This window comes from Falco peregrinus, chromosome 1 (genome assembly GCF_023634155.1).
Source record: "Falco peregrinus isolate bFalPer1 chromosome 1, bFalPer1.pri, whole genome shotgun sequence".
Classification (NCBI taxonomy): Eukaryota; Metazoa; Chordata; class Aves; order Falconiformes; family Falconidae; genus Falco; species Falco peregrinus.
The window spans coordinates 60,720,804-60,739,856 of NC_073721.1; the positions used below are offsets into that span (position 1 = coordinate 60,720,804).

Consider the following 19,053-nt stretch of genomic DNA (forward strand, 5'->3'; position numbering starts at 1 on the left):
TCCATTCCAGTGCTAAGTAGCTTCTCTAGAAGTTAGAAGCATAATAAGGTCCACCTTCAGACCTGTATTACCTAGCAAGTAACCTAACTTTATAACAGTTCAGAATGAAAAACACCATCTTGCTGGTGTACGTAATTACCAAACTTCTTATATCACAGGAGAAGTCAGAGTAAGATAAAAGAGAAATATATGTTTAAGATCTCTGTTAATCTTTCTTCATTGCAGTACTAGTTATCCATAAGGTTCATTAGATTACCTCTGACGTCCAGTCTGCACTCTATTTCAGCTTCACCGCACTCGTTAACAGCTTTACAGGTATAACAGCCACCATCAAATGGAGTGGGTTTCCGGATCTCCAGGGTCAACACGCCCTGTTTGCTGAACATGCGGTATTTGGCATCCCCAGAGAGATCCATTTTGTTTTTGTACCAGAATATCTTTGGCTGAAGAACACAAAGGAAGAAATTTAAAATAAAATGCAGAAAGTGGAAGACTTACAGCTGATCTTGCAGCTTTAATTTAGCCATCAAAGGCTTGTGCATTATGAGAGCTACATATTGCACAGCAGCGTTAATAATTTTTCAAGGAACATCTTATTTGGTACAAACACATGAAACTAATAATTCAAATGTTCAGTATTTAGCTCTCATAGCATGTAGAGAATATAGATCTGTACCCTTTTTTACTACAATTTAAAAAACTCCACCCTATGAACCAGTAGCAAATTCATTCCTTCAGGAGTTATTTAATTGTGCTTATTAAAATATATTTGAATCCTTCAACTATTTTTACAGAAGGGGGATTAAAATGCACAGATTATTAGAGCAGAAGTATCATAAATGTCCACAGATGTTAGGTGGCCAACTTGGTGTTGGGCTGGGAAAGGATTCAGCATATCTTTAGCACCTTCAGGAATTTAAAAATAAAGTTCCTGTTGGCTTCAGCTGAGTAATAAAGTAGTTGGCTCTGTACTTATTCAAGTCATTTTGTTTGTTTCTGGTACCTGAAATGTGCCATTAATTTTTATAAATGAGATTTTGAAAATGAAAAATCTGATAGAAAGCCAACTGGTTTTGTTTATTTCAGCCTTGTTAGTACATACAGTGAAGAAATAAGCTTTAAAGAGTAGGAGACCAAGCTTTGTATTCATCTATTTTACTTTCAGAATTGTTGTTTTCCATTTTTTCATCCACCACCCCCCCCCCAAAAAAAAAAAAAAACCCAAACAAACCACCAAACTGCTGCACTGTTTTATAGTTATAGAGTGCTTTCAAATCTACTGAATTGCTTTTGTCTCTGACCTGTGATAGACAATTCAGTGCATCCCAGTTAGCATGCTTAATTTTCTTTAAAGATACTAGCTGGATTTTTTCCTGCCTCAAACTTTTTTTTGCTTCTTTTCCTATGGCCTCTATCTTTCTGGGTGTGTCTTTTACTTCAACACTTCCACCAGGGCACAAATATTGGCTCTGCTAGAAGTGGTAACTTTTTCGTGCCATACGGGTCATATCTGAGGTCTACTTGATAATCTACAGTTATTCAGAATTGGAAAGCTCTGTTAATAGAAGGTTGTTTTCACAGAGAATACCTGTTGCAGAGCTCTGCAGTAGGTACAGAAGCTTTTTGCTAAGGTTAATTTGGGCAATGCAAGTGCACAAATGTATCTGGAAAAGTTGCTTTAAGAGTATTAGATGTACTGAAGGATGAGGACTATTTGTATCCTTCAGGCTAATGTGGAAGGAAGAGCAAGCATGCTCAGACCTAAAAACCTGTGATTACTGTACTTAACAGAATCTTCTTAAAACCGTGGAAACCAAATTAAGTGGATACAGATGCAGAAAAAGTTGGTTAACCGAGAGGGAATATCGTTACTGTCATTTCCTGATGAATCCGAGGAAGCTACTGGGGGATGGATTTTGCCTACAGTTGCTGGTATTCTATAATGTTCATGTTCTTTTGCAGCTCCTTGCATGGGTATGCTTCCTTTTTATATTTGAGTTTTGTTTAACACTCCTTCATCCAATGAATTGCAGCAAATGATTACATTAAGACTTTTTTTTTTTTTCAGTTAATTTGAACTTTGAGCAATTATCTTACATGTTTTGCTGTGTAGCTATTAGATCCTTGTGCAGGTAGGAGGAAGGGAGAGGAGCTGGAAATAAGCAGCTATAAGGGCAAGGGAAAAAGGTACTGCATTTTTTCGGTGATTGTACTAATTTAATATTATGACAAGATTATGTCATAATATGGTAAATTCCTTCACTGCAGACAAAAAGCCTATTTCCCTTTTTTGAGAAACCTAAATTTAGCTCCTAGCTGAAACAGTTTTTACTGCTTGTTCCTGACTAACAAAAAAGTACATCTTTTTGACAAGACTTCAACAAATATATTTAAACTGAGAAAATATTCCGGTGAGATTTCAAAAAAATAAAAAGCCCCAAAACTTCACACATGACAGCAGTCTTATTCTAGTTAGTTTTGCAAAATAACTCTTGACTCTCAAAATTGTTGATGTAATAGAAGAACTGGTGTTTCTATGTATTGTTTAGGTTGATGGAACAGTATATTATATTAGCTGCTCTTGAAAGGCTGAAGAGAAAAAAATACACATTGTGGGAAGGTACTTTTTTGTTTTTTACCTTCTTCATTGAGTAGATTTTATGTATACATGGTACATTTTCAATGGTATGGTGTTACCATAAGCAATGACTGTCCTTTCCTCTATCTCCTTTACTGTGTTGCCCACCTGGTTCTATGTGTAGCCACGCACATGCTTGCACTATGCATTCTGGTGAAGCATCAGTGCAGTGGGAGATTATTGGATGACTCTTACTTTTTTTTTAAATCAAGTTGTGTTACACTCCAGTCACGCTGAACTGGCATGAATTCTAAGGTGGTATCTTGGCTTATTGTGCTATCAATGACAGTTGATGTAATCTGTACCTTGGGGATTCCTCTTACAGCACAGCTGAGTGTGGTGTTGTATCCTGCAATCACGGAACGGTTTACTAAAGGGTGAGTGAATTTAGGAGGCTCGGAGAAGTCATGTTCTTTGTAAGTAGGTGGCTTGTAAGTGGTGCCTGCAATTCAAAGAAACAAAATAGTAAGAACTGTGTTTTCAATCCTGTTGACTTGTATACAATCTATTTCTTATTTAATTTGCCTGTATGATTTAAAGAAGCTTCAACACTATGGCATTTATGAGATAAGAAATCTTCACATTCACTTCAGTCTAAAACATCTCTCATTTAATGCTTTAGATAATGTAAAAGGTCCTGGCAATCATGGGTTTTCAGCTTCTGTTAAAAATATGAAAGACGTGTGTCTGCAGGGGAAGTCTTCGCCACAGACATCTTAAACTTTTAACCCCAGAATATAAGAATAAAACCCAGCTGTATTATTTTCTTAAAATAATACAGTTTAAGAAGACACTGTGACTAAATATTTTTGAACAGGTGTTTGTGTTAGTAAAGGAGATCTGCCTAGATAAGGGCTCTTGATACTAAAATACAAGTGCTGGTTACTAAGTAATGAAAATATCTCTAGTGGTGCATCTAGTAATACTGTATTTTTCATTTGCCAGTGTATTACTTCTGGTACTTAGCAGCTTTTGTGATCTTTGTTTTGAAGAATATGTTACCTGTTTTTTGGATATAGGCAGGGTTTTTGGTGGTTGCAGCAGTTTCACTCAATCCACACAAATTTTCACTGAAGATTCGAAAAAAATACTCATTTCCCATAATCAGGTCTGACACTATACAGTTTGTGCGACGATAGTGATCAAAAACAGTATACCATTCCTGTAACAAGACTATACTGTTTAGAAAGATGCTATGAGAGGTCAGACATGGTGCTAATTTTGGTATGGAGAGATCCTTCTTGCTACAAGGAGAAGACAGGTAGACAAGTATTTAACAGTAGCCTGTGAAATGAATATTATGTTGCTTCCTGTGGAGATCAACTGATAAATTTTCTTACTTTTGTTTTCTGGCTGGTATGATAGATGAATACTTGCATTTGGAGGAAAAAACTCAAACTCTTTACACTGCCCCGACTCATATCTGGGAAACGTGATCCAGGATGTGTCGTTGGAACATGACTACTTTATGGGGCCTTCCATGAGAGCACATTTTCCAGTTTGATTAGCATACATACCTCCCCCAGTGTATACCCTAGTGTGCTTAGCATTGGACCTCAGGTCTTAGCTCTTCCTCCCTCCCCTTCAGTTTATCCTGGCATTTATGAAAAATAATTCCACCTTCTGAGAAGAGCTATCCATCCACCAGAGATGGGGCAGGCTAGGTGTCTCTCTCTACATTTTCTACCAGACGTTTTACACAGTTCTATACTTAGCCTTTTGGTTCTTTTTAGATTCTGTTCTTCGATATTTAGCTGCCTCTGATATGCCATAGGATGCCTTGGACACACAACTGAGAATCAAGTATTCAACTGTTTTTCTCAAGTCTCTGTTCCCAGAGCAAGTAGTAGGTTAAACTCCATACAAAGTCACTGACTCAGTGCAATTTCTTACCATTGTCTTTTTGTCAGCTTTCTGGACTGTGTAGCCCAAGATCTGTGCATTGCCATCATCTTGTGGAGGTGTCCACTCCAGCGCTGCATTAAATCCCCAAACATCTACAAGCTTTATGTTCTGGGGAGGACCAGGCTTGTCTGCAGAGAAGACATGAAAAAAACAACCCATAGCTTTTGGTTGAAGATCTAAGAGCTTTGTCACTTCCTTCCATGCAGGGAAAAAATAGAACTTGATAGCCTTCTATAATTGTTCCGTGGCAATACACTTCATTTATATGAAGTTGAAACTGTAAACAGGAAAGTTGGGAAATTTTCAAATACCCTCCTAATATTCCTCTGAGAGGCCTGAAACCTACAGAGAAATGGATGACGCAGTAGACTTAGTAATGCTGGAACCAGACAAACTCTTACTTAAAATGGAGTAAGAAGTTTGTGTTTGGCTGTGTGTGATTAATTCTTTTACTACAGTTTTTACTTTGTTACCTCAGTGCAATTTCTCAGCTATTTAGGTACGCTGAGAGTAATACAAACAACAAAGGCAACTGGGTATATATTCAGGTAAGGAAGGCCAGCCATTTGGGAACTGGCTGACACTTTTTTCCTGTTGCCTCAGTCCTTGTTAGTTTGCCCACCAGTGACATTTCTCTGTAAAAACTAGAAAAAGAGTGAACTCTCAAAGAGGTACAGAAGTCTATGTCCATTGTAAGATATGTGGAAATATGTAGAAGAATATATGTTATAAAATTATAATAATTTTCCTTCTTTTAAGGATCATTCATTCATATTTATACCTATGTTGTTTAATCAAATGTAACATTTAAATTGGCTTTATTAAGTAATAATTCCTGTCTGTTTTAATTTGAAGATTCTAGTTCCCCTTTCTAATATGTTGGGCTGTTTTTCACAGTTACAGGTCCTATTGGGGAGATGATAGTTAGGTCTGGGTAGATGGTCTTGTGATTAAGTGAAGGATAGTTTGGGTTCATTCCAGATATTTGAATGGAAACTGTCTTCCTGTTTTGAGCTAAGCTGGAAAAATGAAGAAAATAGTAATAATCTGACAGATGTAGGTTTGAGATGAGCAAGGCACAAAGGAATGTAACTACAGGTTGTTTGTCATATATTTCCTTAAAGAGGGATATGTAAACCAATAATAAACCAGCCTTTGATTGTTATTAGAGGAACTGTGACTTTCGATGTCAAAGCATAACACGCTTTAATTCTCTTTTCACTGACATACTTGGGAATCAAAGACTGTTTTATAACTATCTTTAACCCTTTTTTGTCCTTCAAATTGCAAAATGCTGGGACCAACTAGAACACTGCATGAAGTTCAATAAGGAATATGGAATGCATTGTTTTCATTCCATTTATTGTTCTCTTCCTTCCTCTCTTACACTAACATTTCAGAGAAAAAGCTGCAGTCTTCTGTGTTTTTCAACAGCTACCAACCTCCTTTCTTTTTCTTCCCTGTTTCTCAAATAGGGAATGGTAATGCCAAAAGCACAACGTTGCTTATGAAGATGTGGAAATGTATATGTTGTTACCTTGAATTGCAACTTCAAAAATCTAGATATATTCTAGGTGCGTCTCTTTGTTAGACAGAAGCCAATCAATCAGAATAGATTTGAAGAGAAGAATTTTGCATGCTACATATGAAAACTGCAACAGTTTCAGTGGACAAAGCTCTACAAGCCCTGAATTAAGTGCATTATAATCTCATAGTAGGCAGATATTGTGACATTTAGCAATTTATTATTTATTTTCAAGTCTACCTGCTGTTATAACCCTCCACAGTATCTGTCTAGTTTTACAAGTATTTTTCCTGTGTTTTTACCTACAGATATATCTACACAACAGGGTTGGTTTGTTGGATTTTTGGGTTTTTGTTTTGTTTTAACAGGTCCCTACACAATGTTTTGTCAAAAACTGTGGAGATCCTGGTGATGGTAGTTGGTTTAAATCCTATAGGAAGAGATTGATAAATGGAAGAAAACCACAGTCCTAGGTGAAACGGAAGGCAAAAGAACACTTTTTGGGGAGGCCTCACTGGACAGGTAATTTTGAAGCCTGTGCCTTACTGCTCCTAACTACCTAAAAGCAATTATCTGCGAACCTCCCTTGAAAACTGAAAATAACAGGATGGCAGGTCATTCATTAATTCAGTAATTACTGAAAGAGTTAGACTTCAGAATGTGTGTGTGTAATATCTGTAAGGCATTCTTATCTATGTGTACATAGATACAGATATGATTTTGGGGGGAACGATTTCAGAGTATGACTACATTAACAACAGAAGAAGACTTTAAGCCTTAACCTGCTATTAGATTACTATGTGATAAGAACTCAGTGATGTATTAAATAATCCCTTTTTCATTTTTAATAAATTATTACTTCTACCCATGGTGGTATAGATAGAATAAAGAAAAAGAGTCCTGAAAGCCTCAAGACTTGTAAGGCTTTACAAAGGACAGTCTTAGAAAAGGTAGAGATGGATAAATTTGCTAAATGGATTTTTATATTTTTCATCTTTGTGGTTTGATGAGATAATGCAATATGCAAGAATATCTATTCAAAATTCCATTGTAGAATTGTAGAATATTCCTTTCTCAGTACTCACCAGTACATCTCTAGCTGGTGAACAAAGGATGGGAGAATTAATCCTAGTGATGCATCTGTAACAAATTATTTTCCTATGTAGGACACTGTTGGAGTGGCTATTTATGTTCTGGGGAAATATTCTGCTACCTTCAGCACAAGCATGTCTGAGGATTTTTGCATACTAATGAATCCAATAGAATGGGGAGAAGAGATAGTGCCAATCATCTTTCAAAAAGAAATGATAACTTACCTTTTCAAATATAACACATAATGAGAATGATATATAATTCCACTTTAAAAAAAAAAAAAGCAAACACCAAAACCCAAAAAACTGAGGTTTGCTTTGGTCAAGAGAAGGCATGATTTATTGATTCATGTAGAGGAGGGAAAAGCTGAGGGAACTGTATTTTTCAGAGATTGGAGATATTTTCATCATTTGACGCCTTTTCTGTAAGTATTTGAAATATACTGTATTTCTGTAGTAAAAGTCTGTATTTCATAGGCCTTGAGTAAACCGCAGCAATTATTTTGGCTGTATGGGAAGGTGATGGCAGTAATAGAAGTGTTTGCTCCTGTTTAGAACTGACCTTGTTGTCGCAGCAGAGCTTTTGGCTATCTGCATTCTTGCCTTACTCCAAAACCAATAAGGGCTGAAGCTACAAGCATTACTCCTTCATCAAGTAGACATTTGCCAAAGGAAGTTAGCTGGTGAACAGACACCTCAAAAGGTCACTGACTGATTTATTATCTCTCTGAAAGCCTGACTTGGCTTTTCAGCATGCCATTCTAAAGCACCTAAAGCATTACTAGTAGTATAGAAAGAGCGCCTGAATCACCCACATTTCTCCTACCAAGAGAATATATGATCTGAAGAGCAAAAAGTGCTGTTGATAGAATTAACAAGAGGTAGTTCTGATGAGAGTTTCAGAATCGGGAATCTGAGTAGATGCCTTGGTTGCAGAAGTATCTCTGTATTTTACAAGCCCTGTCTCTTATTGGCCAGGAATGAAGTGAAATTTTTTTATTCCCTTTCAGTTGTGCAAGCTGCCCAAGAGGTAAAAAGCTCACAGCCTGTCCTCCAATTCTGACATGTATTAATCTGTGTGATAAGATCAGTTGCTTTTTTCCAGCCATTCATTTTCTATATAAAATAACTCTTTGACAATGGCATATGTATGTGTTTTTATGCCTTTCTACAGTACCAGAGAATGGGTGGAAGATACTTGGAATTGTGCTGTAAGAGCTATGTGCTGGAATCTGGAGTCACTAACCAGTTATAGAAAGGTGTTTTGGTGTCTAGGGTGCACTGTTCCCCTTTACCCGAGTTTGTTTGGGTTACTTTGGTTTAGCTGCTGTTTACTTATTTTGCTGTGGCAGAACTGCAGCCATTTTTAGCAGAAGCAGCTGGTCCTATTAAAACATACTTCCTCCAATTTTTTATGCCTTTCTTGTTTGCTGTTGGCACCACTGCATACCTATTCTGCCAACGTCATTTTATAAAATTTTAGGCAGAATACAGCCAGCATTATATCTTTAATTCTGAAGTTATGTTTATATACTCTTTTTGTTCCAAGATACATAGTCTAAAATGTATTGATACATTGGAGGAAATTTTGGATGACAGTGTGAAAGTGTGGGGAAGGAGAAGTAAAAACAATTATCAAGAATGTTATGTAAAGCTCTAATGAGAAATAGAAGAGCTCTGGCTGAAATGAATTATCTGAGTAGGCAAGATCTCTGAATATATCTCTCAAAATCCTAAGTGAAGTTGTTGAAACTTTGGCAATGCATTCTTTAAAATGAAAATAGAATATATAATTTTATATATATAATTATATATTCTATAGCATATTATTATATATATAAATAATATGCTATAGAATATATAATGAAAATAAATAATATATATAACTATATATAGAAAATAGAGAAGAGAATAGAAATTGTATAGCAGAGAATAAGCTTCCACCAAGCCTCAAGCTAACTAGATGCTGTTAACAGAATAAGGCATTAAATGTGAATTTTCCAAATTCACAGGACTGTATCTGGTTGTCATTTCTAGTTCTTGGAACACTAATATGGTATATTAGTGAATGATTTTATCCTCACTGTCCTCATCTGGTGCAAAAACCCAGTAAGCGTATATACATTCCAGGATTCATATTTCCTTTCTTGAGGACAATATGGCTATTCCCAAGAACACCAGAACTTTTAAATTCTTTCTATCGCACTTGAAGTGGTAAAAAGAAGGATGATAAAAGATGATCAAAGATATGGAATGGCATCTTTTTTGAAAATAAATCAAGAGCCTAAAACTTGAGGAAGTTAACTGAGGAGAGTGTGACTGAAGGCTATAGTATGGAAACGGTGAATAATTAATCATGTTTTTTCTGATACAAAATTTTATAGACATCAAATGAGACTATCGGGAGAGAGACTCAACACCACCACCTCACCCCACCACCCCAAATAGGCAGTTGTACGTGCGCTTAAACTAAAATTCCTTATGAAAGCATGTTTTGATTCTGAAATTAGACATGGATTAAAAGACTGACTGGATAAATCATGCAAGAAAAATCCCTCGAGAGCTGTGTGACACAGAGATAATCCCTCTCCCTTCACAAAAGTCTCTAGGAAACATCATTTCAAGCTGGGATAATATGCCAGGAAGACAAAGTGACATGGTAGCCCTGCTCTGAGCTTTATTCTAGTCACCTGCTACCAACCAGTGTCAGAGAAGGGATCTGGAGGGTAGCTGGATCTTTGGATTGCCTCAGTATGGCCACTATTTTATTTTGTATGATATGCTTACTTTTGATGTTGTCAGGTTCTTACCTATGATTTGTATCGTTATTGCAACTTTATCAGTCATGGTTTCTATCTGAAGAATTACTTCATATGCTCCTGAGTGATGAAGCTCTGCCTTTCTGATGAAAAGGATTGTGTCTGTGTTGCTGTTCCGAATTCCCACATCTTTGGAGTCTAGGGTTTGACCATCTTTCATCCAAATGATTTTGGGTCTTGGTTTACCCTGAAGAGGAAAAAAGGATTATTTTTTTTTTTTAGGCTATAATAGATTTCAATTTTTCATTTTTCTGGGCTTTTTTTCTTTGTGATCTAGAAAGCCTACTTTAATAGGCAGGGTTGAGATAGTAAAGTTTAAATACTTTGCAATTTGTGTTTTCTTGCAGACAAATATTTGCTCCCATCTGTGTAGTTTAGTGGCACCATGCCCTAAAGATGCTGTTTAGTTATAGTTAGAAAAGAGACTGAATTTATGTTGAGAACAAATCCAGAAAAAATGTACTTGTGCTGCTCTTGTACTCTTTCCCAGGCATCTGTGAAGCCATCAGTGGATCTGGCTTGCTCTGATTATTGCTAAGTAACACAAGCCTTTAATATTAGAGCAGTTTATTAGCTTTTTTTCCCCTCTTCTCCCTTTCTTAAAACATTTGATTTTCTATCCCCGGACACTTCTAAGAGCTTCTGAAAAATTGTTTTTATCTTGAAGTCTTGGGATGTGAATCTTACTGTAAAATTATTTCTGCATTGTAAAATTTTTTTTGGTGACTGTCAACCTAAGTAGTCAGTGTTGCTACACCCATGGAAGATGACGTTGTGGAATCAGTAAGATATCTGTGGTTTACATCACTGTCATTTGGCCATTTCCAGGAAAACTGGTAGATTATATTTAGTTCTTTTAAAGTGTTTCACTCCAAACCAAGAATCCCAAGAAAACAGGAAAAGATCATATCATATTTATTAACTGTATAGTTAATCTAGCAGAAAATAACTTGGTGTTTTGTTGTTTTTTTTTAAAAAGGAAGTTTCTGCCAGTTAACGTGGTGAAACGGTGCAGCACGGGGCTAGATGAATGCCAGGAGTAGCTCAAATGGGTGGGGAGGGAAACTGAGATCATCCAAGCCAGCAGGCAGGTCAGCTTAGGCTGCTCTGGAACTGAAGCCAAGGCAGTGAAATTAGGACACATACTGCCCTGCGCCTCTAGTAAACAGCAGAGAGAGCACCTCTGGAAGGCTCCTCGATTCACTGGGTGGCTGGAATAGCTCTTTAAGACTGCATCTTTTCCTTAGGCTACAGGAGATTAAGATACTCCTGGGTTAGGTGCGTAAAGGTAGGCAGAAAAAAAATCTTTGTGCTTTGCTACACCTTTGTTTCAGGTTTTTTCTGGTATTTGATCAGAAACTCTGTGCAGCATAATTTTTCTGTGGTATTAGAAAAAAACTTGTTTTATAAGAGTCAGGCCAAGATTACGCTTAAAGGACTTCTAAAACACCTAGAAATCACTGTTCTTTAGTACTTGTTCTTTTCTCTGACATCTGAATAGTCAGATGTATTGTAACTGATTTTACATCGGGCCTAACAATAAACTCTGAATGAGCAATGTTTTTGGATCTTCCGTTTTCCCCATCTTGTAACTGATTTTCTTACTGCTTTCTGCCAAGGGTATAGTCACCTCAGGCCTGTAGCTCTGAAATATTAGATGCAAGATTATTTTGTTCAGTTCTAATGTACCTTTACTCTGGTCTCATTTCATAGAACCTTTACAAAAACCTGTTAAAGGAAGACATAGCTTCTCTTCTTCAGCTGGAAGGTATAGTAGGAATACTTGAACAAGTAAAAGGATGTGGGTTTTGTTGTTGTGTGGTTGTTTGGGGTTTTTTTTCTATATCCTGTCTAATTACTGGTGAACTTTACAAGAATTCACTCTATTTTACTTTCCACTAGTGTGTCTCTTTCAAAATGATAGAAGGATTTTGCTTGAAAGTTTTGGCTAGGGGAATGCTTTCAAACTGAAAATAATCTACTTAATATGGTATAATTATATGGAAATCTTATTTAAACTTCTAACAATGTGTCAGGACAAATACTTGGCTAGGTTTTCAGACTGATTACAAGATTTAATAGTTCTTGATGGATTGAGGAATGAGGGGAATTGAGGATCTGGCTCTAAGTATTTTGGCAAAAATGGATGTGAGAAACCATAGCATTATCTTTATCGTAAGAAGTATCTTGACTGTAAATCAAGCTTTGCTGCTGCTGTTCTAGTGTGGTTGATCAGATATGTGCACTCACAGCACCTCCTTTTTTGAGGTGTTATGAGTGCCAGTGGAAGATTGCAAGTGTTCCAAGGATTGGTTTTCATATACTACTTATATTTATAGACTGTGAAAAGCATAAACAGATAGAAAGCATGTTCCTAATACATCTCTCAGAGGATTGGATTTCTGCAATGTGTAATAGGTAATCTGAGAGAGAACAGTGACTGACAACGTGTAAATAACACATCAGAGAAACTTCAAGGAGTTTACTGCCAGGGGAGACCTGATTTAAGTGCTTTTAGATGTTCACACATATATGATGGGCAAGAAAACTGCTTAGTAATTATGTGAATTTAATCCACTAATAGCACATAATATCCCTTCAATCATGTGCCCATGTAGTTTATTTTAAAACAAGAATGTGTTCACTCCCTTCCTTTCGGCAGAATGTCCCACCTGCTTAGTGCACTTAACAGAAGGAGTTAGTAGTAACGTTGTACTTGTTCTTTTCTGTGCATTTTAATGTACAGATTTGAATAGGCTTGAAAATAGCATTTAGCCCGGGATACCTTGACAAGGTATTTAATAGAATTTCAGTGTTAAATGATATAGTAGTCACCACAGAGGTCACTGGCAGGGTTGCACAGAAACTGTAAATAGTGTAAGACATTGACTGACACTTTAATTAGTTTAGTTAGTATTCTACCTGCTTGTGTTCCCTAGCTCAGGGTTCACATAATTCCAGTATTTATGTATTTTCTCTTATATCATTTTTGTAACTTGAAGATTGCAATCATACCTACTTAGATTATTTCCTTCGATAGAAATTGTCAGTGATTTAAACCTTTTCAAAATGTGAAGTGAAATGTTCTTTTTGCTTTGCTTTTTTTGAAAGATCCTCAGTTTTGTGCATTCCAAATAGCTTTTGCAGTATTAAGAATTACAGCTATAGCTGCAATTCAACACTATTATGAACATAATTCACTCAAATACCTCTTAATTAAAATCCCCTGGTTTTGTTCTCAGGCTAAAGTTTGGTGGATTTTTTTTTTTTATTAGCCTTACCTCTTAGAATGCAAGAGTTTATACCAGCACATGATTTCAACTGTCAGTCAGCTGCTCAACTTTTGAATCAGTTAGTTCATTTTGGCTAAATCTGGCAGTGTACTGGAAATCTCGAAGATGAGCTTAGTACAGTTTTATGAATAATGACAGGGTGAGATACCAAAACCTCAGTTAGTGCCTCTACTTGAGGAAAAGTCGGGGAAGACTTGGTCCTTATCTGTTTTGTTTGGCAACGGCTGAATGATCAGGCAGGATAAGTGAAGCTCAGGGTTAGTTGCTACATGTACTTTCCCTGGCCTGGGGAGCGGAGGAGATGTCAGCTAGGACTACGGAGGGGAGTAGGGCAAGGAACAGGCAAATCTCTGGGAATATCACCATGAGGCTGCTCTAAGCAAAAGAGGGGGGTTATTATGCTGGGAAGATAGTGATATAGGGGACATAAAACATTTTATAGGTATGTGTCTTAACTTTATCTGTTCCTCTGCTTGTGGGACAGCTTGTCAATTTTCTGCAAACTTTCTTCAACTCGGACATAAAAGCAGTAAAAGTATCTGTTTACATAATGTTTTTAAAGACTTACAGAACTCAGAAATATCAGGTGTAAAATCTTGAACTTTGCATGTGGCTAGACCTCAGTGAAGGGGCCATTTTAGCAATTTTGGAGATAAGAAACATGAAAGAAAAAAATAAGCATGTGGTGTCCAAGCAGTGCAAGCATGCAATTCAAGGCAGTTCCTCCATGTATTGGTTTGCAACTGTTTACTGGTTAGATACATCTTTGTGAAAAAAAAAAAACCACCCAACTTTTCATGTAACCCAGTAACCACAGGGCAAAAGACATGTATATTGTATTTTACATAGGTTTTGCTCTTATGTAGATCCCCTCGTTGGTATTACCCAAACCAAAAAAGAATATAGGCCATGTGTGCATATGTCTCCCTTGCTGAAAAAATGTTTTGCCTATCTCCACCATCTTTTACATGACAATTTCAAAGCTTTTCACTAATAGAAGTGATTACATTTTCATAAGTGTCTACCCTGGACAGCAAAGAGATTTTAGTTTATTCAAATTATGAATGAGGATTAGATTAAACGATATATTTATTATTACTGAGGCTATCTCTGTCAGAACCAGAATCTTAATTTACAATTTTTCCTGTGTCTCACTCAGAAAGCCTTTTCCTTTCACACACTAATACTTGCACTGCATTAATATTATAGTCTTGCATCTGAGAAAATACATGTGGTGTTTTACAGAAGGTCATTATAGTTGCTTACACAGCTGTAGAAAATGCAAAGACAGGGTAACTGGTTAGGTCAGCCTGTGTGTATATTTTAGCAGTTTTGCACATGCCATAGCAGCATGTGTAGTTACATGCATACACTTTTGATAATCCTTGGAATGCTGTGTGTTTTTACACCTTGAGCTCACATACAGTAATACCCAAGCTATTCTTTCTATATGCAGAGATTCTGTATATAGGGCTGATTGTTTATGTACAAACTCTTTTTTGTAGTCAGCCTTTTAGAAATGAACATACCACTTCTGACAAAGAAGTTGCCTGGTAACATCATGTACCTTGGCTCCAGAAAAGTAGTTGGTTGAGTTTTTATGCTTACGTGTACTGCTTTCTTTAAGATGCATCCTGTGGTCAATAAGTAAGAACAGGCTTGTGTTTACTTACAGTACTTTTTCCCCAAAAGGAGGATTTATGTAAGAAACTTTGATTGTGTAAAAAAAAAAAAAAAAAAAAAAAAAAAAAAGTGACTGAAAGAGTGACGATTTTTTTTTCTCCTTCCTTTAATGTTTGAGCGTGGTGGGTTTTTTTTTGTTTTTTTTTTTTTAAATCATCAGCTACACATTATGTAATACTACTTAAGCAGTGAAGGAATGGGAACTCACATAAGGGGAAACTACTCTAGGTAAGTAATGACAAATAACCGTGACACAGTAGAAACTGATACATACCTGAAAAGGGATCACAATATTGATTGTCTCTCCTACTTTCTTCACCAGAGTCTGTCTGAGATGACGTGGCAACCAGATTTTGGGACGCTCTGCAGTTAAGCATTAGTACATTAAATAGAAAGTTTTAGATAATTTGTAATATTACTTATAGGTCGAATAAGACAAAACACCAAAGAGGAGAGGCTTGGATACTTGTAAGCATAAGAAAATTGTGCAAACACTGTTTGTATAGGTGGGGAGTAACTAATTCTCTAAGTAATTTCAAATATATTTGACTATTAGATACAAATTTAGTTGCAAATCTCAGTTATGTATTTACAACTGAGCAGGTTTCAATGACAGCAGGATTTATGAAACTGTTGCATCTGAACTGCCAGATCTGGGTGACTTCCCTTGGATGTGAGCCTTCTGTGTGGACTTTGTTTCTTTGGAGAACTTTATCAGTTCTATAGAAAGGATGAGACAACAGTGTATTGGAGTAAAAGAGTGGTTATAGACTGATTAATCTGTTGCTACTGCAGCTCCTTGTAAATTGCCATTTGGAGATACTTACGGACTTTGAAAGCAGATTGATCAATGGATTTCCTTTACTTTTTTTACAATCATTCAATTATAATTCTTTCTATGAGGTGGAAGGAGTGGAGTCTCATTGTAGCAGTTTACTCTTCACCAACAAAATGAGGACTTTAGTGCATGTTTTTTCATCTAGTCCCTGCTTTACCTCATTGGAAAGCTTTTTATGTTCTCCATGTGTTCTTTATTCTTTTCCTAGTCATTTACAGAAAGTATTTCTTAACAATACAGTTGGAGTATCTGTCTTAATGTCCATTTGGTTTGGAGATACATTACAGCTTTGTTTCATTTACACAGTCATTTTACTGTCAGTGAGAGGCTGGCAGACGTGTCGTGTGAGTCAAGGCTGAGGAATCCACTGTTAGCAGCTCTTTATCTTTTGGACTCCAGTCAAATGACTTATAATCTACTGCTGTTAGGTGATACACAGGATGTTAATTAATAACCTAGGATAATCAAGTATAGATAACTGGCTTTTATTTAAAGTGATCTCTTGCCATAGCCACTGCGGTCATTTTGCTGTAATTTAACAGCTTTTCCAGCACAGAGCTAAAACTAAAAAAAGTGTCTCATAAAGGGTGACAGTGCTATTTACAAGAGGTAAAATACCCATATTTTGAAAGTAACAAGTAGGATTTTGTTTTAAGAGCTATGCTTTAGAAATGCAAGACCCGGGCAGTATAGTAATGTTCTTAGAACCGGAATGTATCAGGCACCTAGTCAAAGTTGGGTGTTATACTCGGAAAGCAAAATTTTTACCAGAAGAAATAGACGAGTAAGATTTATTCAGTCTAGATACTCACGCAGGATCTCTTGAACGGTAACAGGCTCTTTGATGATTGCTGCACCGCTTTCACCAGCCACGTTTATAGCCTTTATACGGAAATGAAGTTTGTCTCCTGTCACCAGGTCTTTGATCAGTGCAGATGTGCGCTCAGTTAGGCCAGGAAGAGCTGGAATCCATTCTGTAGCTGCAAGTACAGGATTTGCTTATTGTAATAATATTTTTTTTCCAAACTGATGCCTTTTCTATAATTGAAAGTAAATTTGTGTTAGGGTAAAATGAATTTAACATGCAATACTACACTTAAAAGGGCATAAACTAACGTGGAGAAAGAACTCTGGATTTAGAAGGTGTGTTTACACATGGAGTTAAGGAATATGTACACTTTGTTATTCAAAACAGCTAAGGTCAAGTGAGACACCTTTGGGTAGTTCCTCTGATGTCCCATTTTATGGAGCTTAGAGCTGCATGGCTTCTCTAAATTTGTTTTCATTAGTGGGGGTTAGGGGGAATTTTGGAACTATTTTTAGCAAGAAAGTGAGGCCTTAATTTAATTTTTCTTGGAATAAGTGTGTCTCCTGTGGGTGTCCAAACAGATGGGTGAGAGCCACATATGCTGAAAACAATAATAGAGCACACAATTGTTGGGATTTATTAACTTCTTAATTGACACTGTAGAACAGAATTCTAGGGCTTCCTTAGTTATTCTAATGACACAGAAGTATGACTGATAACATCATTACTCTATGATGATGACATAGGGATTCTGGTAATTCTGTGATGATATCTCATTAAAGACTATAAACTAATTCTGGATAAATCATACCCTGTAAACCCCCTAGTTTAGGTTATATGGCAATTGAACTTAGTGTCAGAGAAGATTTCATGACTGAAGTGATACATTTGTTGGGTTTTTGACACAAATGTTATATTGTAGCATCACAGTAAGTTGAACGTTGTGGATATGGTAGAGTTACACTCTTCCCAGACCACAAGTACTAAATGAGCTAAGGTAAGTTACTTGAAAGATTGACTGATGTTGTTACGGTCATGTTGTTTTATTGGCTTTAAGAAATATGCGGTTTGTGAATGCTCTATAAAGTATAGTAGAGACTGTGGAACAGCACTAGTATTTTTCTACACTAAAGTTTATGATGGTTGTGAGGGTTGTGTTATGGTTGATGTGACTTGTAGTTTTACAGTCACGTCATAGTAATCTGGTGATGGTTGTTAGTCATAGATTAGAGTTCAAATTTAGTGATACTGGATATGGTTAATTTACTGAGATATTGCAGTGGAGCTATTGAAACAGTATTTTGATAACGTTCACTTGCTGCTGCTGAGTCCTCATGCTTACTTACATCCATCTTTGCAGTATTCCACGATATAACCATCTAATCCCCCAGCTCCAATACGCTCAGGGGGTCTCCACTTCAAGGCAACAGTGCTGTCAGAAACATCTTCTACTGTAAAGTGGGTTGGTTCACTTGGAGGAGCTATAAGGAAATACGTAGAAGTAAATTCTGAGAAATAGCAATATAACTGTGAGAATTCAAAGGCAATAGAACAAGTGATTAACAGCTGAATTATCTACCACTGTCTGTTTTAATAAAAATTAGCTGAAGCTCGATTGTAAAATGTAACGCCTAATACTTCATTTAATAGAAGTGCAGTATAAGGTTCTTACAATGGGGAGGGGAATAGGAAGTTAAAGTAGTTCCTAGTTACATATGCTCCCTTATAAGTAAAAGCCAATGAAAAAAGAAGAGTTGTAGAAGGGAGTGAAATTATCAGCAGGAGTCTGCAAAAAAGTCTAGGAATAAAAATATGTAAAATTTTTATGCTGTTCTTACACCCTGATTGTAATTAGACAAAATGTACAGTATCAGAGGACCAAATTAATCGGTGGCAAAATTTCATTTCACTCACTTCCCTCTAACTGTGCAGAAAAATGACCAAAAGTTAGGTTTATGTGTTTACAGAAACACTAGTTCTGATTTGCACATTTGCAATAGAGACATGCCTGAGAAAAATATTTTGGGGCTGAAAAGTTTTTGTTTCAGTTAGATACAGCTATTTTATATCTTTTCAGAACGTGTCATGGCTCTTTTGAAATCCATAGTTCAGAAAGAACACTAGCTAAATTTGGTCTTCTGAAGCATGACTGTTGTCTACTAATTAAAAAACCATCAAGAAAAGCCCTTACTGGAGAATTCCAAACAGATACAAATGCTACTGTGAAATCATAGATTCTAAAAAGCAAACAATGGTAACTTTTTCAAGATAACACTTAGAGTGCTGAATGTAAAAGTTAGTATACATGGCATAAAAGCAATCATGTTAAATAAATGTATGTTTGGCATACTCTGTGTATATGCATTATAAGCTGAATATCTTTTGAATGCACATAACAGATTTTATGTATTAGAAATATTTAATAAAGTAAGTTAAGTACAGGTTTATAAACT

At 36.3% G+C, this 19,053-nt stretch overlaps 1 protein-coding gene across 1 annotated transcript in view; it reads right to left on the reverse strand.

Annotated features, from left to right (window-relative positions):
* Positions 1-220: 220 nt before the first annotated feature.
* The window catches only part of MYBPC3 (myosin binding protein C3), a 61,395-nt gene continuing 42,562 nt past the window's right edge, over positions 221-19,053 (reverse strand). Inside the window, exons 25-32 of the mRNA XM_027785134.2 lie at positions 17,947-18,081; positions 16,605-16,772; positions 15,229-15,317; positions 9,970-10,165; positions 4,532-4,671; positions 3,641-3,800; positions 2,944-3,080; positions 221-443 (exon numbers count right to left, since the gene is read on the reverse strand). Of these exons, the coding sequence (XP_027640935.2) occupies positions 228-443; positions 2,944-3,080; positions 3,641-3,800; positions 4,532-4,671; positions 9,970-10,165; positions 15,229-15,317; positions 16,605-16,772; positions 17,947-18,081 (1,241 nt within the window). The 3' untranslated portion in view covers positions 221-227. The remainder of the gene's footprint in view (positions 444-2,943; positions 3,081-3,640; positions 3,801-4,531; positions 4,672-9,969; positions 10,166-15,228; positions 15,318-16,604; positions 16,773-17,946; positions 18,082-19,053) is intronic.